Here is a 24,631-nt window from a genome sequence, read left to right on the forward strand (position 1 = left end):
CCTCCCATTACAGTGAGGTCCACTCTGGCCCTTTCCCCCAGCCTAGCCCCCTGGGACCCAGCCCCACCTCCCCTCTGGCTGAGAGGGAGAAGGGTCTCTGAGGGGAAAACAGGCAGGAGGAGCCAGGGGTACTCACCGGGGTCCCCGGAAGTCCTATGCCAGGGGGCCCAGGGAGGCCTGGGGGCCCGGGCTCTCCTGCCAGCCCCTCAGGCCCAACAAAGCCAGGGTCTCCCTAGCACAGACATAAGGTGGATGTGAGAGAACCACCGCCTCTGAGCCCCCCCTACCCGCTCCTCCCCGTCAGACAGTCACAGCTCACCTTCTGCCCTTTGGGCCCTATGACACAGACTTCTCCTGGCCGGCCCTGTGGGCGGGGGGAGGCTGTGAGAATGGCTGAGGCCTGGCACCTCCCAGGACAGCAGCCCCACTGGGACGTGGAAATGCCCACCCTCACTGCCCTGTCCCAAAGCCAGACTCCACCCAGTGCCCCAAGGCCATCAGATGTCAACTCAGGGCTTGGAGGTCAGGGGCTCCTGGACTGGGAGTCATGTTGCGCTAAGTCGCTTCAGGTGTGTCTGACTCTTTGCGACCCCATGGATCCTCTGTCCATGAGATTCTCCAGGTAAGAATACTGCAGTGGGTTGCCACGCCCTCCTCCAGGGAATCTTTCCCACCCAGGGATCGAACCTGCATCTCTTACATCTCTTGCATTGACAGGTAGGTTCTTTACCCTTAGCACCACCTGGGAAGCTGGGAGTCAGTCAGGCCCTTTTCTGCCCCTTCCTGGGGCGCAGCCCTCCCCTCCCTGGGTCTCCATTCTGTCTGAACAGGGGCAGTGGGTTGGATTCCAAAGGTTACAGTTCGCCACTTCAAGACCACGTGCTGAGGGACGTGGGTTTTGTGGGGGGAAGGGTCCCAGCACCGTACATCTCGGCCTGGCTTTCCCGGCGAGCCCTTCACGCCTCCGTCTCCCTTCTCGCCTTTCTGGCCCTGAAGGAGGAAGAGGCAGAGTGACAGGGGCTGAGAGAAGGGGCTGGAAGAACCAGAACAGCCTCATCTGCTCCCTACAGCCAGTCTCAGCCTCCCCAGAGATTAATTGGCTTCACAGGAGGGTAGACAACAGAAAGAACTGCCCAACCAGCCAGGCCACTCACTCAGGGTGTCTGTGGCTTTTCCCTCCTGGTTTTGGTGGACAAGGCAGGATGACTTGGGAGGGTTGGGGGGGTGCCACCCACTCTGGGCCCAATGACATCATCCTCTAGGATGACTTTGGACGCCTCCCTCTTCCTGTCTGTAGGGTTTGCAGACCTCCCTGGTACCCATCCCCTCAGAATCCAGGCCCATTACCTTCTGGCCTGTGGAGCCGGGGAGTCCTGAGGGTCCCTGAGATGAAAAGGGGACACACAAGAGAGGTGAGGAAAGGATGGGGAGACTGGCCATGACCCTGCTGCCCTGCCCTGGCGCTGGTCGCATACTCACCAAGGCTCCCGACTCTCCCTTCTCTCCCTTCAGGCCTTCTGCACACTGAGCAGGGAGATAAGGTGTTGAGAGGGGCCCAGGGTCACCCCCAGGGCTCAGAGGGCACAGCCCCCTTCCCCAGGAGTCACCCACATATTGGCCCTAAAGCAGGCCTCTCCTCCAGGTCTTACCTGAAGCGGGGCATCCGGGGAGATTCTAACACAGTCATTGCCCTAGAAGTAGGGAGCAAGGAATCAGCCTCCTAGGGGAGTCACCCTAGACCTATTTTGAGAAGGAAGGGCCCAGGAATCCCATCATCCCAGGTGCCCCTAGAAAATAGAGGTTTCTACACACTAACCCCTAGAAAGACCCTGGCCCTCCTCCTCTATTTAGACCAGGCTGCAGAGTTCCAGATAAGATGATGGGATAATGATGGCTCACATTCCAGACCAACCCCAGGGTACACTGGGAAGATCCTGCTGTGGTCATGGATGGAACACTTACCCGGGCTCCCTTCTCTCCCTTGGGTCCTGATGGACCAGGCAGGCCCCGCTCACCTTTCCCTCCCTGTGGATGAGACCAAGACAAGGGCTGGGACCAGAGACGCACATGAGAGCCTTGAAGCTCTCCTCAGGCTGATCTTTTCCATGCATCCACCACACACGGGTGTGTAAATGAGCACAGCCCTACCCCAACCCCCACCACCACGCACACAGCATATGGATCCCATACGCATCCATCCGCCTGTCCCTCCCACCCCAAAAGGCTATATTTGGTAAATCTATAGTCTCACGCAGAAAGCATCTCTTCCCCACACCCGTTTCCAAGCATGCTAGCTCACACCCAGGGGCTTAGGGACACACGTGCTTGGACACACATATGTGGAATGGCAGACACCCATAACGGTGAGTGTCAGGCTGCCCAAGTTCAAATCCTACCTCCACACCTTATAAGTACATGCCTTAGGGCAAGTCATGCGACTTGTTTGAACCTCAGTTTCTTCATCAAGAAAATGGGATTCGTGTCAGCAACTACCTCAAGGGGCCAAGGGGCTGCAATGCGGAAGAAATGTAACCCTGCAGGTAAACTGCTCAGTGCCACTTAGCACGCACACGGAGGTGGCCCCAAGAATAACATTATTTATTCATGGGCACACCCAAGAGTACCATCTCACATTTGCATATGCTGCCTAGCCCATCACCCACAGTTCTATGGTCTTGTCAGGCCCCCAGGTATATGGGTTCACCCCTTGCACGTGCAAACACGTGTCCAGAAATGCACAGTCTCACACATACGCACACACACACACACACACACAAAAGCACACCAGTCACACATGTGGGCATAGCTGGCCCTGAAATAAAATAAGAGTACCTATGCCTGAGGCGGTTTAAGAAGGTCATACTGCCAATGGGCAGCCCAGGGCCTGACACACAATAGACCCTTGCTGCTGCTACTAAGTTGCTTCAGTTGTGTCCGACTCTGTGCAACCCCAGAGACGGCAGCCCACCAGGCTCTGCTGTCCCTGGGATTCTCCAAGCAAGAACACTGGAGTGGGGTGCCATTTCCTTCTCCACAGACCCTTAGATATGCGCAGTTTTTTACATCTTTAGATTCACACACCCACTACTGTCTCTAACAAACACACACACACACAAACATACATCTAATCAGCCCCACCCTTATGCAGACTTGGGTGCATGCGTGCACGCTAAGTCACTTCAGTCATGTCCAACTCTGTGAGACCTAGAGGTAGGGAGCTGAAGCCTGTAGGACTGTAGCCCACCAGGCTCCTCTGTCCATGGGATTCTCCAGGCAAGAACACTGGAGTGGGTTAACATGCCTCCCTCCAGGGGATCTTCCTGACATGCATCTCTTGCATCTCTGCATTGGCAGGTGGGTTCTTTACCACTAGCGCCACCTGGGAAGCCCAGGCAGGCTTGGGTAGCCCTGATATAAACACACAACCAGGAGGCCACATGCCATGAGATGGGCTGGCACCACTGAAGAGGGCAGGGGTGTCCTGTTCTCCATCTGGGACTCACCTGGGGGCCAGAAGGACCAATTGTGACCTGAAAGGACAGAAGAAAGAGGACATAATCATCTTAGGGAGGAAGGGGAAACCAGGGGCCCAGAGAGGGCAAGCAGTTTAGTCAGGGCCACACAGGAGTGGCTGAGGCAACATCCTGGATCCCAGCCCCTGCTCTGCTTCCCAGGCCAACCAGCATGCTGATTTTATATACTAAAGCTGTCAAACTTACAGAGGGGTTTGACCTATCTTCTCTAACCTGCCTGGCTTTGGCTAGCTCCACCCCCTCGTTGCTAGGATAACATGGCTGCTCAGTTGCCATGGTAACCCCCGCATATCTGGGGATGATCAGCCTTACTGGATTTGGTGGGGGACAGGATGGAAAAGGGCGGGCAGCAGAGGGGTACTTCCTGACATCCCCAAAGGCCAGGGGCTTAGAGCTGAGGGGAGAGAGGGTTGTGTCCTTTGTGGATCAATGCAGAATGTCAACTCAGAATGTCAGGCTGTGGGAAAGTGGTGACTCATACTGCCCACGGAAGAGGCACAGTTGGGTACCAGCTGGGCTCACAGTGAGCCCCTTTCCCTTGTTCTTCTGGCCCCCCAGAGGGAGAATAGGCCAGGACCACCTGGAGAGGGATTAGAGGGGAAGCCCTGAGTCAAGATGTGGCTTGGGGGGCCATGCTGGGCTGTGTCACCCTGAGCCAGCCCTTCCCCTTCTCTGTCTCTAGAATGACATGGGAAGCCTTCCAAGCAAAGCAGGCCTGAGTCCCTGTGGGGAGTTCTGGGATCAGTACTGAGGCCCTGACCCTGCAGGCTGCCACCCCATTCCCCTCCTACCCTGGAGCCCAGTGCACTGCCTAGATCACAGAGCATGAGACTTCCTCCCATGAGGCCCTGGCCTGGTGGGGCTGGGGCTGAGGGTCAAGCCCAGCTCTGGGGGATGGGTGGGCAGAGAGTGTGAAAGTACACAAAGACCCCCTTGTCCTGAACCAAGAAGTTGCCAAGCCAACCTCCAGGCAGTGCCCACTCCCAGCCTCCTCCCGCCCCACCCAGCACACTCTCTCTTCACTCACGTTGCTCTCCTGGGCACCATGGACACAGGGTGGGCACTGAAAGGGAAGAATGGACCTGGAGGTCAGGTCTGAGAGCCTCAGGCCAGCCTCCTGCACCCCACTGGCCCCCATACACACACCAAGTACACAGGTGTCTGGGTGGAGTTAAGGAGCATAAAGATCGAAATCCCATCAAATAGGCCATGTCCCTCAACTCCCACCAACCCAGAGCCAAGCCAGTTCTCAGATGAGGAAACTGAACCCCAGAGAGGACGAGCAGCAAGACCTGGATCACACAGCATATGGAGCAGAGTAAGACCCCCAAATCCGGGCTCCCATGGGCAAGGCCTGGGCTCTCTCCAAAATGCACATGGCCATTTGCTGCCTACTCAACAGGAGTGTCCAGGGCTAAACAGCCACCTCCTAAGGAGAAGCATCAGGCAGACAGAGCCCAGCATCAGGTCCCCAAGGAATGCTGGGAGCTGTGTGGTCATCCCATCCCAGGCCCAGCCTCCAGGGCCCCAAAGCCTTGTCCAAAGGGCTCAGGCTGGCACCCTTCCAACCAAGCTCTTTTCTCCAGTTTAGATGGGAGGCTTACCTCATCGGCTGCTGTCTCCTGGTGGGCCTGGGAAGAGGAGGGGGGCATAAGAATGGGCGGGGAATGGAGAGGACAAAGCACGGCTTCCAACACCCCTACTCAAGAACCACCAGGAGCGGGTGCCCTACACAGAGCCAGGTACTTTTCTGTCTCTCCCCCTTCATCTTTCCTTCTCAGAGCTGGCATCTTCAAGTCCTAAGCTCTGTCCAAGAGTGGGGGAAGGTGGGAAGAGCGTGGGCGGAGAGTCTCTTACTCAAGGGGTTTACAGAGGACACGGAGGGCAGACTGAGGATGCCGTGGGCTCCTCCGCCCACCGCCTGTCTCTACCTTTGCTCCTCTTTCTGGCTTCTGGCTGATTCTTCCCGACAGCTGGGCATCCACCTGAGCAGAAAGAATAAGAGCCAAGTCTTGAGAAGGAGACAGTTCTGAGGGCCCCTAGGCAGGGGCATGGACCCCAGGGACCCCTTCAGCCTGATATCTGGCAGCTCCCAGGGTATCGAGAGCCTGCTCAGACTCCTGGCACCCCCACAGTCTACCCCCTTCTTTTCCCCCCACCCACGTGATGTCGGAGAAAACAAGACTATGAATCAATGGGATCCTGTGTTCCTGGAGCCAAAGGCTGGGCAAGATGCCTGGTGGGCAGGGAGGCTGCAGGGCCAGGGGTGGGGCTATGGGAGGAACTGGGTTTCCCTGCCACCCCCTAAAGAATCTGGGAGCAGGCAGGGCAGCTGGCCATGGTGCTGGGCATGGAACCAGTCTGGCATTGGCCTGGGTTGAGCCCAGAAGAATGAGTGAGCCCCAAGACAAGCAGTGTGGCGCCTGGCCTTTGATCCTAGGTATCTGTGTCCTGGAGAAAATGCCTTTGGGTGCCAGCCTGATCCTTCCCTCACCAGGGTCTGGGATGGTACCAGTGAAGTTCTAGTTAGTGCCAGAGTTCAATAGGCACAATTCTCAATGCCAGCAAGCAGGCAGGCATAGGGTCATACAGTGGGCTGTCTCTCTGCTTCTCGGAATCCAGTAAGGGTAGGAAGCAAATAGGCAGGCCTTCCAGTGCCCTCCCTGCCCCAGTTGGGTACACGTGACCAACTGACCCTGGGGGCAGGCTGTAGTCAGATCGGGGGAGAGACAGGACCACTTGAGCCTGTGCCCATGTCTGCCTGCCCTGGCCACCCACCTTGCTGTTCTGGGGCTCCTCCAGGCAGAAGCAGCGGGTGTAGACCTTGCCCTCAGTCTGTGGATTGATCTCGATGAGCTCATTGTTCTGGGTGTCCCGGCGGGCCTTGGAGGTCTCTGGGGGACACTGTCCAGTGTTGGGGAAGGGCTGGGGTCAGTACAGAAGATGGACCCCCCCTTAACACACTCAGCATCCTAAGATGTCTAGGCATCCCCTTCCCAGCCCTTCTCCTCCAGCACACTGTGCCCCAAGGCAGTGCCCCAGCCTCTCCCAGCTGGGCTGGGTCCAGGCCACTCACCCCTCCTGGTAATATCTCACAGCAGCCCTCCTCCAGCACGAACTCTGGGTCACAGTAGATGTGTGCCTGCTGAAGGTCAAACTGCAGGGGACACACAAGTGTCACTTCATTTTAACAAACAGCTCTGTGTCCTGGCCCCCAAGGAGGCACAGAGATGGCTCCATCCCAGGGTTTGCCCTCAGAGGCTTTCCAGTCTGGCCTGGGAGATCATCAAGAATATAGTCACAAAATACAAAGCAAAACCATACACCCAAGATAGAGGGAGAGGCGGGAGAAACGTTCGCTTTGGCCAGAAGAAGCGGGGAAGAGGAGGTTCCATTCAAGCTAAGCCGTGAGGACCAGTAGGTATTCAGCAGGTAGGTTTCAAGGACAAGCATTGCAGGTGGAGGTAACAGCATAGGCAAAGGCTAGAGGTGTGAAAGTATTAGGTGAGATGGATGGCCGGCATGGGATCAGCCAGAGCCAAGGTGCATGGACAGACGGAACAGAAGGTGATGCTGCAGACATTTTAGGGCCCAGGTCATGAAAGGCCTTGAATGCCAGGCTGCACCTGGAGGTCAATGGGGACACATAAGGGGGTTCTGAGCCCTGGTGAGATACAGGTTCTGGGGAGCCCACTCAGGCTCCCAGAAAGTGGGAGGAGAGTCCAAGCCCGACCTAGCACTCACCGAGACAGGTTTGCCCTGCTCAGCATCTAAGCCCAGAAAGACATGGCCCACAGGCTGTATGGATCGCCGGGGCCCTAGAGGCTGGGAGGAGGCTGACATGCAGTCCACGTGCATGGAGGCCACTCGTTCGGCCACACTCAGCACCAGCTTATGCCAACGCAGGTCGAAGAGCTGGGGCACTGAGAAGATGCAGGACACAAAGTCACCATCTTGGCCCCGGGTCCTTAACTCCAGACTCTGCTCCTGACTGTTGACTTCCAGGGAAATCTGTGTGGAGAGGGGGAAAGGCAGGGACACAGAATCAGAGCCCCGTGAGCCACAGCCTGCCAAAGGTAAGGGCCCTCCCGCTCATTTCACAAGAAGGGAAACAGCCCACAGAGCAAGGAAAGCTGGCTGGAGTCACAGAGAAATACCTTCTAAAAGAATGGGATAGGTGGGCTGCAGGTGGCCTCAAGGGTGAGTACTGGGGTGGAGCAGGGAGGCTCCAGAATCACAAGCTGGGACAGAAGCTGGGCTGGACTGGCACCACTCGATACCCAAGAGCAACGGGGGTGGAGCGAGCGGGGCGCCAGGCTCACCTGCGGGTACCCGTCTCCATCAGTCACTTGAAACAAATACCACGTGTTCCGGTGGGTGTGTTTCTTCATCAATAGTGTCAGCACCAGGGCAAACTCACTGGGGAGGCCACGAGGGAACACGCGTCTGGGGGTAGAACAAGGAGGGTACCCTGAGGCTCAGGTAAGAGACCGTCTGCTGCCCACCCTGGGCCCTCAACACTGTTGAACCTACATGAGACACACATAGGCACATAACGTCCCATGGACACACATATACGTACACACCCATTCATTCTACAGACATTTCTCAAGGGCCTACTATGCGTCGGGGTGGTCTGGTTGCTGCAGGTAACAGGTGAAAAGACAGAGAAGAGGCCTGTCCTCAGGCAGCCTGCAAGTCTGATGGGATGATGGGGGAGGTAAGGCCATGAACAACGAATCCTCAGAATGACTGTTTTGCTCTTTCATGAGGATTCCAAGGAAACCAGGATGCCATGGGGAACATGACCAGGCCTGGGGGAAGGGAAGAGATACTGAAAAAAGATGACTGGATTGAGCATGACTAGAGAATCAGGAAAGAAAGAGGAACATTCTGGAAGATGAGTCTGGAGAGGTAAGCAGAGGCCAAAACACTCAGGAACTTGTAGGAGCTTGAACTTGACACACATCAATGCATGTGAACACACACACGCGCACATACAAACACACCCAACTCTTTCAGACTCCCTCCTCCATCCTGGGGTCCTCACAGTGCCCATGGGATGCAGACCTGTCCTCACCTACTGCTAGCCAGAGATGGGGAAAGGGCAGAGGGTGGGCCTGCCAGTCCCCTCGCTGCCTGCCCTGCGAGGCCCAGGAGTGGGACCAGGCTGACTCCCGGCAAGTAGAGAGATAAATGACCCACGGGTGCCCCCTGAGCTTAAGCTCCACATCCAGAGTTGCTGGGGAGTGTGGCTGAGACTGGTTCCCAGTGGCCACACTGGGGCCTTTACCGAGTGGGCTGGGTGACTGAGACTGCCCCCAGTCGCAAGATGAATGGTCCCTTGGGATTTCGGATCTTCTTGATAGCAGATGTCTTCATGAGGCTGAGTCGGTGGATGAGGTTGAAGCCTTTAGGGGAGACACCAGATGACGAGCTCAGCTGGGCAGGTGAGTGGGGTACAGGCCACTCCAGGAAGATGGCGGAGGGGGGACAACAGGCTGAGCTGGGCGCTCACCAGTCACGTTGGTCGATAAGTCACTTCTGTGTTCCAACTTGAGTCCTTCTTGATGAGAAGGTGGGCACTGCTCCCCTGCAAAAGAATTGGCAGTGGGGGCATCTGGAGGGGGTCAGGCTGAGGTGGAGGCATAGTTCTTGGGGAACCTGGGACAGAGCCAGTTCATGTTCCCCACTCTGGATCTTCAGCCAGGCTCTGCCTTGGGCTCCTTTCAGCTTTTGCCTTCTGACCCTGGTGGTGGCTCAGTCGGTAAAGAGTCTGCCTGCAATGCAGGAGACCCCGGTTCGATTCCTAGGTCAGGAAGATCCCCTGGAGAAGGAAATGGCAACCTACTCCAGCATTCTTTCCTGGGAAACCCCATGGACAGAGGAGCCTGCCAGGGTCGCAAGAGTCAGACATGACTTAGCGACTAATCCTACCTACCCACCCTGGGAGTCAGGGCACAGATGGGAAGACTGAGGCCTGGCCTAAGGCTAGTAAGTGAGTTCATAGCTGAGCAAGATCTCCTAGAACCCAGACCTCTCCTAGAGCCCCAAGACAGGGGCCAGGCTGCTTTCATTCTAGAGAATGAAATAAATTCTAGACAGCTCACATATCCCACAACACACACCTGAGTGGGGGACAAAGGAGCACTTCGAGGGCAAGGCGATGTCAGATCCGTGCACACTGTGTTATATATCTATGCACACGCGGGTCTGCACATGTGTGAGTTGTAGATGCCTGTGCCACCAGGGATGCCATGGGCCGCGGGCACATGTGCTCTCAGCAGTGGATGGGGTTCCGCTCCGCAGCCAAAACAAAGCAGGCCAGACGCAAGTCTGAGTCAACAGACTGACTTTTCACCTGGATAGCCACCTTATGAAACTGTGAGGAGAGACTGAGGGCCTGAGTGGACCACAAGCTCAAGGGAACCACCAGAGCCTTAGGGCTCCAGACAGGATATATGAAGGGGGTAGAGGCTCCTGCAGAAGGGGATAGCTTATTCAGGTCTCCAAAACCTTAAAGGGACCAGGTAGGCAGCCATGGGCCTGCCTCTTCTCTAGGGCTGATTGAACAGAAGTTTTGAGAGAGGTACTACAACAGAAGAGATAGAGGCTAGAATTTTTAAAAAGAGAGAGCTTTTTCATCAATGCAGATAGGGTAGCTGGGACAAGGCGATGGATATAGCTCCTAGAAGCTGGGACACTGGACTCCTTGGATCCCTGGCTAGAAGAAGGCATCCTGGATCCCTAGGCTCAGTGACCAACCCCCCTCCCTGAATCCTTCTGCCCCCAGGTTTGGCCAGAAAAACTATCACCGTCTTTAGTATCAGCAGCAGCAAGGGGTGACTCACCCCTTGGCAATGGGCCCAAATTCCTCACAGATGTTGAAATTTTCTGCCTCAATCCCCAGGGGACCCGGTGAGGGAGAGGAGAGTAAAGCATACGTGGGAACATGTGAATACACATACGTAGACACACAGCCCACAGGTTGCCACATATACCCTCTCACATCTGTCCCTGGGTTTTTCTGCCTCTTTTGGCTGTATTGGGGGTTCTAGGAGTTCTATTTCTGCTCAACTACACAGCCAGAGGGCACCCAGCAGGGCAGGGCAAGCTGCCCGGTCAACTTCCTCTGGCTTTGGGCCCTGGAAAGCTACACCCTTCTGTCTTATCCAGTGTCTGGGCCTTGAGGCAGGCCCTTTATCCAAGATTGCCAGGGAGGAGGAGGAGCACGTGGGCTGGAGGATGGATCCTCCACATGGAAAGGACTGGAGAGTCCTGGCCTGTCTGCAAGGAGAGCTTGCTGCCGGCTCCTCCCCACCACACTGGCCTCACCAGCCCTTGGGGCACAGGTTGGGTTTATGTATTGGGGAGGGGGGTTCTTCTCATACACAGAGACATAGGAGTATGTACAGAGCACAGAGCAGCTCTGAGATGTAAAAACAGAGAGGCCCAGAGACACACAGATACATAGACAGAAACACGCACACTTTCTAGCTCAGCAGTCTCCCAACTTTTTCGGCACCAGGCACCAGTGTCACGGAAGACAATTTTTCCAAGGACCAGGGTCCGACAGGGATGGTTTCAGGAACGATTACAATTACTGTGCACTTTATTTCTATTATTGTTACGTCACCTCCACCTCAGATCATTAGGTGTTAGATCCTGGAGGTCGGGAACCCCTGCTCTAGCTCGCCTCACGCTGGCTCATGTGTACAAACAGCTCAGGCCACCCTGAGCCCAGCCTCTGGACTCTCCTATAAATGCCCACGTTACTGAGGCCCATGGTCACATACCTGCATAGGACCCCACACCTCAGAGAGTCAGTGGCAGGCCTATGGCACTCTGATCCTTACCTGCATCTGCTCCATGGCTGTAGGTAACATATAGACTGAGCAGCCACAAGCCAGGAGCCCAAGATGCCCACATCCTGGTCCAGAGAAGTCAACTGCAGCCACAGGACCTGAAACCATAGGGAGGGGGAAGGTGGATTCCAGAGCTCACAGAGAACAATTTCTCACATGGGCAAGCAGCAGCCAGCCTGTGGGGCCCAGGCGTTGGTCCTGGGGTGGCAGGAGGTCTGACCAGGCATCAGTCCCTCTCAGAGGCCCAACCACAGGCCTTGGGCTAGGATTTGGGCCACGGTGATATTCAAAATATTTAACCACCGGTATGGCACGGATACCCAGCAGCCAGCACAGAATGCTGGCCAGAGCAGTGAAACCAGGTCCAGGCAGCATCGGGCTGTGCTAGTGGACAGTTGCTGGACTGAAGAGAGATCAAAAGGGTCCTAAAAGGTTTGAAGCAGAGGCTATTTGCCAAGACGCTTGGAAGTATTTCAATATTTTATCAACCTGTGCACTGTATAGGTATATGCTAATCTGGTACCTGGCTAGCTGCACCCAGCTCAGCCAGCCGGCCCTTTCTGGCACCCACAAGGGGCTGACAACTGAGCTGTGTCTCCTAGAGGCATCACAGGGGCCAAGGAAGCTTCCCTCATGGGTGCAGTGGGCGGGAGAGCAGGTCACCGGGCTCAGGACCTTGTTGCCAATCTCCCCTGCTGATGGATGCTCGTCTTTTAGTTTTATTAAACCCTGATGGATGGGCCCAGATAAATCAATTCGGGCTCAGCAAGCGGCCAGGCGAGCCATACATCATCCAGCCTCCCCTGAGACAGGCAGCCCGCGCGTGCGCACACAGTCATGATATGCACAGATATACAGGCATATATACACACAGGCATATTTGTGCACTGTGTGCACACAAGCCTACCTACACACAGGCAGGCTCACAGAGACATGTGTTCAGGGGCCACCCAGACACACCAGCTTGTACCCATACACGTGCACACAGGCAGGCGATGACTACCCTTCCTGTAGGCCCTCCTGTTGGGAAGTTCTTATGCAAGTCTGACCTCATTCTCTCCAGCTGTAAAGGAATTCTGTTTCCCCCTCCCTCAGTTCTGGATGGGGAACGAGAGCAGGAAGGACCCCTCGCCTCCATATATTTGGAGATAGGACCCCAATCTCCCTCTTCCTGAGGCAGAACTGTTCCCCCCCGCCCCACTCATCCCCCGTTCTTCGTTCTTCCGGTATGCACCTCCTATCCCTCCAACCCTCTCCTGACCTCCCCCTCCTGCCAGTCAGTGGAAGGACTGTCAGCTGTGTGAGGCGTATGAGTGCATGTGGAGGCGTGAACTTCCATGCGCTCCCTGTCCCCTTCCCGCTCCTGACCTCTGGCCTCCACTCACCTAGCCCCAGCCAGAGCAGGGCACTATAGAGATAGGAGAGATGCTTCCGCGAGGAAACGATCCCATCCCAATAGGAAGGCACAGACTTGGGGGCAGGGAGAGTCAGAACTGCCATGGAGGTAAGAGCTTATCCGGCTAGAAAGAAGAGGACTGAAGTTCGGAGAGGGAACGCCTTTTGCCCCAGGTCACACAGCAAGCCCAGAGCCGGAGGCAACCCCCTCCACCCTCACTTACCGTGGCTGGGGTTCGCCCCCACCTTACTGAGTAATCCAGGCAGCCCAATGCAGCCAACCCCAGAAAGCAGGGCCTGGGTTCCTCAGCCCGCTGGAAGGTCCTGGATCACTTCTGGCCGGCTTCGGGGACGCCAAGTTCTCGGGTCCCGAGCTTTGGGGGCTGAAGGCTGTCCGGCTCGCGCGCCCGCGCGCGCGACTGCCGGGGACTGCCGGCTACTCCGGGTGGGGGAATAGGGGGCGGCTCCAGGGGGCTGGGGACTTGCCAGGGCCGCTAATGGAACACAGCTGGACCCGCCCGCCAGGCTGGAGGAGGGAGGGAGGACCGAGAGGGGGCTCCAGCGGTGGCAGAGGCGGCGGGACGCGCGGCCCCGCTGCTGGCCTGGCTGCGCTCCCAGGCCCGCCCCTCCCATTTGCCCGCCAGGTGAGCGAGCGAGCTAGGCGGGACCCTGCGTGCCCGGAGCTGCCCTGCAAGGGGGCTCTGGCTGCAGGCGTCGCGGGGGGGGTGGGGGGGGTGGGAGGCGGGGGGGAGGTGGGGGGCAGTGTCCGGCCCTTTAAGAGCCAGGCCTGGAGCTTGAAAGGCCTCCCCTTTGCCATCACCTTCCCCTTCCCGGCTGGGCCTCCAGAAACGGGGGTGGGGGTGGGGCTGGGGGAGGGGGAATGAAGACCCTCCTCCCCAGTTCCGCGGCACCCGTGACGTGGCTGCTGCCCAAGCCTCCTTGGTCAGCTTTTTCCAGTTTCTGAGTTTAACATTCCCTGTGACTCTGTTCTCTGACCGTCTGAACTGGGGGGAGGGGGGCTCCCTCCAAGAGTTGGGGAGGATGCTAAATTAACCCCTTCTTCTCTGGACTCAATTCCAGACAAGTGGAACCCAGCGGGTCCCCTTATTCCTCCTAACTCCATGAGGTTAGAAGGGCTCAAATCTCTATCCTCTAGTTTTGAACTTACTAGTTAACGATGACTTTACTTTCTCATCTGTAAAATGGGATAATGACTGCATATACTTTGTGAGCAGAAAACAAATTAGTCTGTAAAAGTGCTTACCAAGGGCACAAAAGAGGAGCTCAATAAATATTCGCTGTTTTATCATTATTATGGTGAATGCTGGCAGGATGTGAGGATGGAGGATGGGGTGAGGGGTGACTCTGGGCCAGCCCAGCAATGGAGAGGGTTTTGCTTTATGCTCAGAATGCAAGGAAGCAAGGGGAATTGAGGTTGGATGAGGAGAAGACTGGATTTCCGAGGAGAAGGAAGCAGGTAAAGTGTCTAGTTCTGTCCAGAGGCAGGGGGATGATCAAAGTGACCCTCCTAAAGGAGGTAGCAAATTTCTGGGCCCCAAGGAAGAGGACCTGTTGAGAAGTAGGTTCAAGAAGTCCTTGAGCATAAGAATGCCCCTGGGGGGAGCAACTGGAGTCCCCTGATTGGGGGGCAGGGGTCTTCCTGGAAAAGCAACATTGTGGAGCCATAGCCCTGTGGCCCCATGTAACCTGAGGTGGGGGTGGGGGGGCAGGACTGGGATTTCCTGCCCCCAGAGCCTGAGGCACTGAGTCAGCGGAAACCCCAGCCATGGCCACGGAGGCGCACCACTGTGGTCCCTGAGCAGAGACGGCCCAGATGTGGCTACGACAGTGGCAGGGCCTGGGAAGCGCTGAGCTCAGCAGGCGGGAAGTGGAGGGGGTGGGGCTTTCTGGGAGCTTTGGCCTGAGGAGTGGGTAGGCACAGGCTCTGTCCCGTAGGGTGCTGCCCCAGCGGCAGGCACTTGGGAATGAATAGACAACACCCAGACAGAGGTCAGGCTCTGTGCTTAGCATTTCACATCGGCTAGCTCCTTTCATCCTCACAACAGCCCCAGAAAGAGAATTCTGTGCTTACCCCCATTTTACAGATGGAGAAACCCGGAGCATAGGAATGACCCAACTTGCCCAAGGTCACATAGTGGGTGGTGGGGCAGGGGCCCACGTCAGCTAGCCTGGACCCACTGCACATGCTGTTAACCACTGTGCCACCCTGGGCACCCCCAATCCTTCCCCCACTCATACCCCAGACCCTCCTAGGCATGAGGGGATGGCTGGACCCAGAGCAGAAAGGACCTGAGAAGGGGGAGTCCAGATCCCTTTCCATTGCTCCCTAAGGGTGCGCATAAGAACAGCCAAGCCTGGGGCACACCCTGTGCCTGGATATACTATCACAGACATAGTCTAGAAATGGGCCTGTGCCCCTCCCTGCCCCAGACACATATATGCACCCATGCAGAAGCAGAGAGTTAGATATGTTCTCTCACAGCACATGTGTATAGACTCCGTGTGCAAATGTAGACAGGTTTACACAGACACATGCACACACACAATACTCCTCCACATAAGCAGACACATAGAAACACACATGTGAGCACAGATGAAGCCACAGAAATACACCCCTGGGTGTACTCAAACACAGGTGCGTCATTTTCAGAATGCACACATACAGTATTTCATGTACTTGGATATGCACAAAGACATGCAGGCACATGTAGACGTGTGTGTACAAACATACACATAGAAACACACACCCGTGCCCACAGGCATCATTCTTCATATATGCACACAGGGAAACCTGCAGCACATACATGCGCAGACACAGACACGGGGAGCCACACAGACTCGGCTCCCACAGAAACCCCTGCTCAGATATTTACTCACCAATGGGCGTCCACACACACGCAGGCCGCGACACTGACACATTTACATGCATTCAGCCCCAGAAAGCCCTGCATGCCAGCAAGCAGGGTATCCCGTGGGGCTGGGCTCAGTGCCCTCACCCCAGATGGCATCACCACGAGGTAATCAATGCTGCTAATCGCCACCAGCTGCCCCGGAGCCTGCCTGCCACTGCCGGGCAGGGCTCCCGGGCCTCCTGGGCCTGGGGTTGTGTGCCCAGATGTCAGCAGCGCCAAGGGCCTGCCCACCCCATTGTTCCTGCTGGCCCTTGGGGAATCCCCATCTGGCAGGGGCAGCACCTGGGGCTGGGGGAAGCAAAGAGTCAAGACAGGGCCTGGTCCCAGGTCAGGCCCAGGAGCCCCCACATGGCCAAGCAAGAGGTGGTCTGAACCTACACAGGCACACATGCACACCTGGGCCCAGCAGATGTGCACACAGGTGCACACACATACACACACAGGCACATCACACAGCCGAAACAGACTCCTGTACTGTTCCCCACAGAGCTGCCTCTCCGTGTCTTCCTCATGCTGGTAAACACCACCGTAATTCATTCAGATGCTCAGGCAAACCACTCAGGAGTCATCCTTGGCTCCTTCCTTTCTCGCCGCCATCCCACTATCTTGTTGATTCCACACCCAAAACACAGCCCGAATCCACCCACTTCTCCCCAGTCTCACCCAAGCCACCCACCTCTTTTGCCTGGACTACTGCAGGAGCCTCGCAACCCCCTACTTCCCACCCAGCAGCCAGCGAGATCTTTCCAAACCTGTATCTGTTGGCGTCACTATCCAGCTTCAGTCTTCTAGTTTTCATTTCACCTAGAAGAACCCGGCATCCTTCCCCTGGCCTTACCAAATCCTTCATGATCTGCCCTCTGCCTTCCTGTCCAGCCACCTCACCCCCTGAAGCTGTGGCCCCACCAGCCTCCTTTCTCAGTCTTGCATTCACCGAGTTGGTTTTCTCCTCAGAGTTTTGTACCAAGTCATCCTTCTGGAAGGATTTGCCCCTGATCTTTGCCAGGCTGGCTCTTTGACATCCAGGTCTTATCTCACCCTTCACCTCCTCAGTGACCTTCCCTGACCACCAGGTATAGAGGAGCCCTGAGTCGTCCTCTAATACATGACTCCGTTTCACATCTCTGCACAGCTCTGGTATTTCTTTGTATACTTTTTCTATGAATAAGCAAGCATCTCCATGAGGGGCCATGTTCACTGATACCCACTGCCCTGCACCCCACAGGCAGCCAGTGGTGAATTAGCAGATGAACGCACCCAAGCACTGCCGGGCTCTCAGATACAGATGGCTCCCACGGGAAGTGTGACACAGGAGCACAGACATGAATGTGCACGTGGGCAGAGATACACACACATGCCCAGAGGGCGTGAGTCACAGAGAAGAGGCAGAGGTCAGTCCCTTGAGCGTCTCTGGATGTCTCTGTCCTGTCTCCTTCGACTGAATGTGTCTCCTCACGGAATCTGGCCTCTTTTCTCTGCGTCTAATTCTCCTGCTCTCTTTCCTCCCTCTCTGTGACTCCGGCCCCCTCTTCAGCTCCCTCTCATCTTTGTCTCTGTTTCTGACTCTCCTCTCTCCCTCTATTTTTGGATCTGCGTCTCTAACTGCATCTCTCTGTGCGTCTCTGATCTGTTTCTTGCATTTTTTGCGTCCTTATGTCCTCCTCTCCCGTCTCTCTTTGTCTCATCCATGTTCTCTGCTTCTCTTCACTCTGTCTCTCTGCCTCTGTTTCTGGCTCTTTATCTCTGACTGTCTCTCATCCTCCCTCCTCCCCCGCTAAATCAGCCCTGTCACCACGTCTCCACGGCTCTCTGCATCCCAGTGGCAGGGGGACCCATCTTTCACCTCTGGTGGCAGCTTTATGGTCCCGGCGGGCGGGCTGATGCTCCACTCTGCTGATGCCCCTCTCCCTCACAGGGCCATGGCGAGCTCCACGCTGACAACCCCAGCCCTGGCTACATTCTTAGATGCCCAACTTCAGTAGCACCTGGTACCAGGTACCTGCTTGGTTTGGCCACCCTGGAGCTTCTGGAAAGGTGAGCCCAGACTCTGATGGGCACTGCCAGGCATGGGGCAGTGGTCGGGGAAGTAGACTCCGACGGGGGAAGCGGGGACACTCCAGGCATCCTGAGCCCCAGCTTGGTTGTCCCCTGGGCTCTGCCCACCTGTTCTGAGGGACCTGTGGAGAGGCGACAGGCACAAGAGCCCTGGAGTCCAGGCCCATCTCTACCTGCTGTGTGACCTTGGACCCCAGCCTCCCCACCATCCCATGAGGCAAACAAAGCACCTCAGACCACCCTGCCTATTAAAATAATCTCAGTGATTCTCAACAGGGGCAATTTTCCTCCCCGGGAGATATTCGGTAACATCTGGAGATATCTGGGGTCATCACAGCTTGGTGGGGGGACCTCCTAACATCTAGATGGTAGAGGCCACAGGACGCTGCTAAACATCCTACAAGGCACAACACGGTCTCTCACAATACAGAATGATCCTGTCCAAAATGCTCTCCTCCAAGAGGAAGGTTCCACCCCTCAGAATTCCCACGCTCTCTGACCTCCTTTAAACTCTTAATCATGCTCTGACCAGGGCTGGGGGCCATTTAGAAGACACAGGGGTTGCTCCTGCATCTGCCTTCAATAACAGCAGCTAACATTTATTGAGCCCTTTTCAAGTTGCTGGTCGGCACCACACACGGAGAAACTCATTTTAGTCTCGCCACAACGGCGGGAAGCCCAGGCACTGTTATGATCCCCACTCTAAGCCTGAGGAGACAGGCAGAAAGAACATGAGTAATCAGCTCAAGGTTACACAGCTAGCCAGGATGGAGCTGGATGGGAAACGGTCACTTTGGGACAGACCCACAGGGCAGAGTCCTCTCTGGAAAGGAGCTCACACAGCAGGGCTCTGGGAAGTCCCTTTCCCTCTCTGAGTCACCGTTTTTTCTTTTCTTTTTTATAAAATATTAATTTGGCTGTGTTGGGTCTTAGTTGTGGTATGCAGGATCCTGCGTTGTGGCGCACAGACTTTCTAGTTATGGCATAAAGGCTCAGTAGTTGCAGCTCAGATCTTAGTCCCCCCAACCAGGGATTGAACCTGCAACCCTGCATTGCAAGGCAGATTCTTAACCACTGGACCCCCAAGGAGATCCCTGAGTTGCCATTTTTTTCATCTGTCAAATGAGATCTTTAACCAGCAACAATTCTAGGAGGTGAGGCAGTGTTATCACCTTCACTTCACAGGCTAGGAAAGCAGGGATTCATGATTAAAGTCTCAAAGTCATAGGGCTGGAAAGTGGTGGAGCAGAGATTTGAACTTAGTTCTGCCTGAACTCAGCTCCGTCTGACTCCAGGGCCCGTGATCTTAGATAGGTCACCTGCACCCTGCCCCACTCTCACCCAGGGCCTATAAGGCAGGAGAGCAGAAGTTGGGAGCTTGGAGGACTTGTTAAACACAGACTGTCAGCCCCTCACCCCTAGAGTTTCTGATTCAGCAGTTTGCTTTTCAAATAACTTCCCAGGCAATGCTGGTGCTGGGGCCCAGGGACCACATGTGAGAAACCCTGCAGAAGAGCACGGTGTTAGATCACCTATGCTGCTGCTGCTGCTGCTGCTAAGTCACTTCAGTCGTGTCCGACCCTGTGCGACCCCATAGACAGCAGCCCACCAGGCTCCCCCGTCCCTGGGATTCTCCAGGCAAGAACACTGGAGTGGGTTGCCATTTCCTTCTCCAATCCACGAAAGTGAAAAGTGAAGTCACTCAATCGTGTCCAACTCTTAGTGACCCCATGGACTGCAGCCCACCAGGCTCCTCCGTACCTGGGTCCAAATCATGGCTCTGTAATTTGGTGGCATCACTTCACCTCTTCCTCGGATAAACAGAAATACAGCATCTGTATGCAGAAGCAGTATACAGAGATACAGTATCTGTCACTTAGGGTTTGCTGAAAGGATTATGGGAGAGATAGGCGAAGGGGAAGGTGCTCTCCTGCTGTCAGCACCTACCAAATATGCTCATAAATGCTCGCCAGCGTCACTGTCCCCAACAAGGCACCTCCCTCCTCTCCAGACAGACCGGAAGTCCCCAGGGCAGTGAAGGACTTAGTTAAGGACTTAAACATCCTTTTCTCCTGTCTACCAGCCACCTCCCCAGGCCTGCACAGAGCAGGACACAGAGATGACACCTCAGAACACACATGGGAGGGACAGTGCCTCTGCCAAGACATCCCAAGGTCCTTTGTCCCATAGCACAGAGCCTGTGGGGCAGGGATGAGAGTGCAGCCCAAGCAGCACTGAAGACCCTCAGAGAGACCTGCCCGCCACCGGTCTTCCTCCAGGCCCTGCCCCATTCCCAGGAATCCCTTCTGGTGCGAGAGTTGGCTTCCCAAGGCCCTAGTGGGATAGCTTGTATACCTTCACCCAAGCATCATTTTGGGTACCAGCCAACTCAACTCACAGCCCTGTTTTGCTGTATGACCTTTAGCCAATTGTTAGGCCTCTCTAAGTCTTAGTTTCTTTCTTTTAAAATTTTATTTATTTATTTTGGCTGCGCTGGGTCTTCGTTGCTGCACGCAGACCTTCGCTAGTTCCGGTAAGCCGAGGCTACTCTGTTTTGGTGCACGGGCTTCTCATTGCAGTGGCTTCTTTTGTTGCTGAGCATAGGCTCTAGCTAGGGTGCACAGACTTCAGTAGTTGCAGTGCATAGGCTCAGTAGTTGAGATGCACGGGCTTAGTTGCCCCACGGCATGTGGAATCATCCCGGACCAGGTATACAACCTGTATCTTCTGTACTGGCAGGCAGATTCTTAACCACAGGACCACCAAGAAGTCGTAGGTCTAGTCAAACAAGAACTCAGCCTAGTGTTAAGGGTGGGGGCTGCAGCCTCAGAATAATTGGGTTCAAACCTCACTCCTACCACTTACAAGCTGTGTGACTTTTGGCAAATCCCTTCATCTCCTGGAGAGAGCTTCAGTTTCCTTATTGATAAAATGGAATTGTCCACAGCTCACAGGGATGCTGTGAGAGTTCCCTGAGATGAGACATTTCAAGTGCTGTGCACAGCTCCTGAAACTCAATAGATGCTAGCTATTCCATACACACGATGAGAGAGTGTAACCTTACCACCGCAACAAACACATCTGTTGGCTGCCTTCCCTTCCCACCTGCCCTTCCCATGTTTAGCTTTGAGACTGTCTTCACCTTCCTTCCCAAAGAGGCTGAGGAAGGCAGTTGGGAACAGTCTCCCAGAAAGGGCAGATCTGAGCAGAAGCTTGGAAGAGGGAGGGGTGTAATTAATTATCAGCCTGCTAGACTGTAAGCCTGCTACCATTTTATCCCTGGAGCATGTGACAGAGACAAGGCCCTTTATAAATACTGGCAGCAAGAATGAAACAGGGCCCAGGACAAACTCCCTTTGGTGGAGAGCAAGCCAAGGAGTCTCCTGGGTGAGGCATGGTGGGGAGAGGAGCACTTGGGGACTCCCGGCCTCTGTCTTTGCATGCAAGAGCCTCAGACAGTTGGACTCATAAATTCTTTGAATCCTGGAACTCTGGGTGGAGAGAAACTGGCTGCTGCCCAGCCCCACCTCCTCCCAGTAGTGCCCGGGGCTGGACTGGGGAGTCCTGACAACCTAGCTAGAAAGGGAGACTGAGGAAGTGGATTTTCAGGGTGAAAATCCAACTTTTTCATCAAGGCGGGAAATAAAATCTAAGCTCGGAGAAGGTTTGTTCCTGGCTCTGCTACTTCCTGGCTTCATTCTCTTCTGTCATCTCTCTAAGCCCTTAGTTTCCATACCTGTAAAATGGGGTGATAATGATAGCACCTAACCACATGGAACTGTTGGGAGGATTAAATGAGATAATACATGAAACTAAGCCAAGTCCGTAGTAAATGCTCAAAAACATTAATTATTAACATCATTAGTACTGGGGAGGGCTGCTAATTCACCGGGCACTCTTGCCCTGCATCTTACACCCACGTTCATCGCTGGCAGTCCCTCCCCACCCCACTTGCCTTCCTATTTACAAAGCTGATTTCATGTAGCTTTGAAAGGTCAATGACATTTCCAACAGATATCAGACAATTTTTTCCATGAAGTGGCCTAAATAATATATTATAAAGAAATAAAACCAACTGGAGTATTGTCAGCCTTGATCATTCAGAAAAGGCTTGATATTGGTGTCTGGATGACAGAGAACAGGTGGTTGGAAGGTGGGGAGAAAGAGCCTGGGACAGGGGACCTGGATTCAGGGCCTGTGCCCTTTGCCAACAAGGAAAAGATGATCTTAGAGACTCTTGAGCCCCTTTGTTCCCTGAGCCTGAGGCTCTTAAACCTGTAACGACCCAAACATGCCCCCTCCTGAGAACAGGAACCAGCGTTAGTTGCTCAGTCATGTCCCATTCTTTGGGACTCCATGGACTGTAACCACCAGACTCCTCCATCCATGGGATTTTCCAGGCAAGAATACTGGAGTGGGTTGCCATTTCTTTCTCCAAGGGATCTTCCCAACCCAGGGATTGAACCCAGGTCTCCGGCATTGCAGGCAGATTCTTTACCGCCAGGTGAGCCAGACCCATGCAAAGCCAGGATGCTCCCCTTCCTCCCTCCACTCTGACCCAAGCGTTCCACATTCACTTAAGCGCCCTGACCAGGCCCCAATCATCTTGGGTGAGCCCCTGGGGGTAGGAGCTGGGGCTCACCGCACCACACCCATTAATCCTCCTCTGTACATCCAGAAGCGGAAAAAAATAGGTGCCAGAGATAACTGACTTATCCCACATAACTGAACTAAACCCACATGTAACACCCAGCAGGTCACTGCTGCTTTTTAAAGAATAATTTTAATCGTCTGGACAATCCTAAGTACCTATTCTTATTCCGATTTTACAGGTGAATGGATGTCATCTTCAACTCGAGCACTTTAAGGAAACAGGTGGGGAGAAGTGGCTGGCTAGGAGTCAGAGCTGGGATTTGAACCCAGGAATATCACAGCACAATCTGCTGTGTGATAGGCCCCTTCCTCTCTCCTGGACTCAGCTTTCTCATCTGTTGAATGGGAATGCTAACTCTGGAACCTCGAAGATCCAAGTTGGGACTTCTTGCTGCCCGGAGGCCAGGTCCCCACCCAGAAGCCTAGAACATCTCTGTGGGCCTGGGCAGGAGAGAAGGGCAGGTGTAGACATGACTGCTCCGCAGGTGGGTGGGGGATGGGGGCGCTGCCGGCAGGCACGCAAAAACAACTAAATAAATCAGGACCGGGGGACTCCTAATCCTTCCCGGCTGTGGCTGCTACCGCTCACGCGGCCGGGTCCGCCATCGCCTGGCTGGCTCCCCGGGCATGGGAGGGGGACATGGCACGGCCAAGAGTGCAGAGTCGGGCCAACAGGATCGGAGCGATGCCCAGCCGTCAAGGCGGCCTCGGCTCTCGAGACTGGGAAGGCCCTGCCGGCAGGGTGACTCAGGCCTCCCAGACCCCCTCCTGCGTAGGCACGCTCCCTGGCCTCGATCTATTTTTAGAGCCTGAGCGTCGAGGGGCGGCGGGGGGAGGTTCATGGGGGTGCAGGCGCCTGACCAGCTTCTCCAGCTCAGGACTTAAGCCCCAGGACCTCTAGCTGTCTGTCTAGCAAAGAACGGAAACACTTGGGGTGTAGGGGGTGGGGGAGGTGCGCGCCCAGAAAATGTATCTTCCTTTTTCCCTTCGGCTTCGCAAGGCCTGGCAGTTTCAGGGAGCTGGGCGCGGCCTCCTGAGAAACGACCTCTGTTAAGTGGGGCCAGGAGCCTCCCGACCGTCCGTCTGTCTGGCTATTGGACTGAAAGCCAGAGCGGGCAGGACTCCCGGGCGACCGCAGAGGCTGGGACGGGGCGGGGGCGGGGAGTGCTGGGAGAGAGGGGAGGAAGCCTCCAGTTTCAGGAGATCCCAACACCACCCCGCCATAGGCCACGCCCCTAGCCCGCCTTGGGCCACACCCACGGCCCGGGTGGCATCCCTGACTCCACCTTGGGCCCCGCCTCCTAACTAGCTCCGCCCACAGCCAAGCGCGTATCCTGTTCCCAAAGTCCGGGAAGGCCTAGATGCCATTCTCCTTAACAGCCTGGCACCGGAACTGGGCCCGTCTTTGGGGGTTGGAGCAAAAGTGAGAGGGATGGGGGCCTCCTCCCCCAGCGTGAGGTCGGGAGAAGGAGAGCATCGAGGGCAACAATGGCGCCATTGATGGGGATGCCTCTAGGCTGGGGACCTATCTGTGGGAGCCAGGCAGTTTTGGAGGCTGAAGGGGTGGAGGCAGTCCCCAGCACAGAAACACTCCTGTATACCTGGGCACAGAGCTCTACACCGAGGCGACCTGGGGCAGAGGGCCCTCACTACTGGGCCCTCGAGGCTGAGAACAGAGTCCTAGGGAGTGGGGACAGCTGAAGACCCCAAATATTGATACATGTGCTCTGGGTCGAGTTCAGGGACACACGGGGTTTGGAGAAGCCCAAGTGGAGGCCCAGCCCACTGAGGGTGAGGGGCAGAGGATGAGAGGCGGAGCCGGTCTCCCAGCACCAGCCCTCCATCTAGTGGGAAGTTTGGGAATCGCGGGATGCAGAGATGGGGTGCGGGGAGGGGTCCATTGCACCCCCAATCCTTCCTTCTTCTCCCTAGATTTTCTGCTGACACCTTCACACCAACATCCTGCTCTGCTCCATCTCAAGGACTCACCCCTGATAGTCATTCGAAGATCCACCCTCCCCCTACCCCCAAAACCTGTCCCTCTTCCCTCATTACTGGACCACCATCAGGGGTCCAGGCAGCCACCATCCTTTGCCTGGATCCCTGCAGTTCCTGGCAACTGCCTTCCCTGCCTCCAATTTTACCCTCTCCCCATTCATTCTTCTACTGCTAGTCAACTAAATGTTTCTGAACCAGA

At 55.5% G+C, this 24,631-nt stretch overlaps 1 protein-coding gene and 1 long non-coding RNA gene across 19 annotated transcripts in view; one reads left to right on the top strand and one right to left on the bottom strand.

Moving 5' to 3' along the window:
* Window positions 1–13,289, bottom strand: part of COL16A1 (collagen type XVI alpha 1 chain) — a 56,210-nt gene extending 42,921 nt beyond the window's left edge. For 13 of the 18 annotated variants that reach the window (XR_015139399.1, XR_015139398.1, XR_015139397.1 and 10 more), the window contains exons 1-19: window positions 13,018–13,283; window positions 11,390–11,496; window positions 9,052–9,126; window positions 8,827–8,944; window positions 7,856–7,979; window positions 7,278–7,544; window positions 6,610–6,690; window positions 6,312–6,458; window positions 5,465–5,518; window positions 5,138–5,164; window positions 4,561–4,596; window positions 3,504–3,530; window positions 1,963–2,025; window positions 1,650–1,691; window positions 1,480–1,524; window positions 1,348–1,383; window positions 928–990; window positions 320–364; window positions 137–232 (exon numbers count right to left, since the gene is read on the bottom strand). Coding sequence is in view for 14 of the 18 variants with exons in the window: in XM_086333483.1 (XP_086189609.1) it covers window positions 137–232; window positions 320–364; window positions 928–990; window positions 1,348–1,383; window positions 1,480–1,524; window positions 1,650–1,691; window positions 1,963–2,025; window positions 3,504–3,530; window positions 4,561–4,596; window positions 5,138–5,164; window positions 5,465–5,518; window positions 6,312–6,458; window positions 6,610–6,690; window positions 7,278–7,544; window positions 7,856–7,979; window positions 8,827–8,944; window positions 9,052–9,126; window positions 11,390–11,462 (1,419 nt within the window). In the remaining 4 variants the exon portion in view is untranslated. Of the gene's footprint in view, window positions 1–136; window positions 233–319; window positions 365–927; window positions 991–1,347; window positions 1,384–1,479; window positions 1,525–1,649; window positions 1,692–1,962; window positions 2,026–3,503; window positions 3,531–4,560; window positions 4,597–5,137; window positions 5,165–5,464; window positions 5,519–6,311; window positions 6,459–6,609; window positions 6,691–7,277; window positions 7,545–7,855; window positions 7,980–8,826; window positions 8,945–9,051; window positions 9,127–11,389; window positions 11,497–12,783; window positions 12,919–13,017 lie in introns of all 18 variants that reach the window. The other 5 variants (XR_015139400.1, XM_086333545.1, XM_086333534.1 and 2 more) reach the window with 2 other exon arrangements.
* LOC147377583 (uncharacterized) lies at window positions 13,267–24,631 on the top strand. Its single transcript, XR_015139438.1, has 5 exons — window positions 13,267–13,437; window positions 16,952–17,117; window positions 17,642–17,760; window positions 22,614–22,656; window positions 24,367–24,631. It is a non-coding gene; the product is annotated as an uncharacterized LOC147377583 (long non-coding RNA).

This window comes from Bos grunniens, chromosome 2 (genome assembly GCF_055505025.1).
Source record: "Bos grunniens cultivar Pamir isolate PY7600 chromosome 2, Bosgru_T2T1.0, whole genome shotgun sequence".
NCBI lineage: Eukaryota > Metazoa > Chordata > Mammalia > Artiodactyla > Bovidae > Bos > Bos grunniens.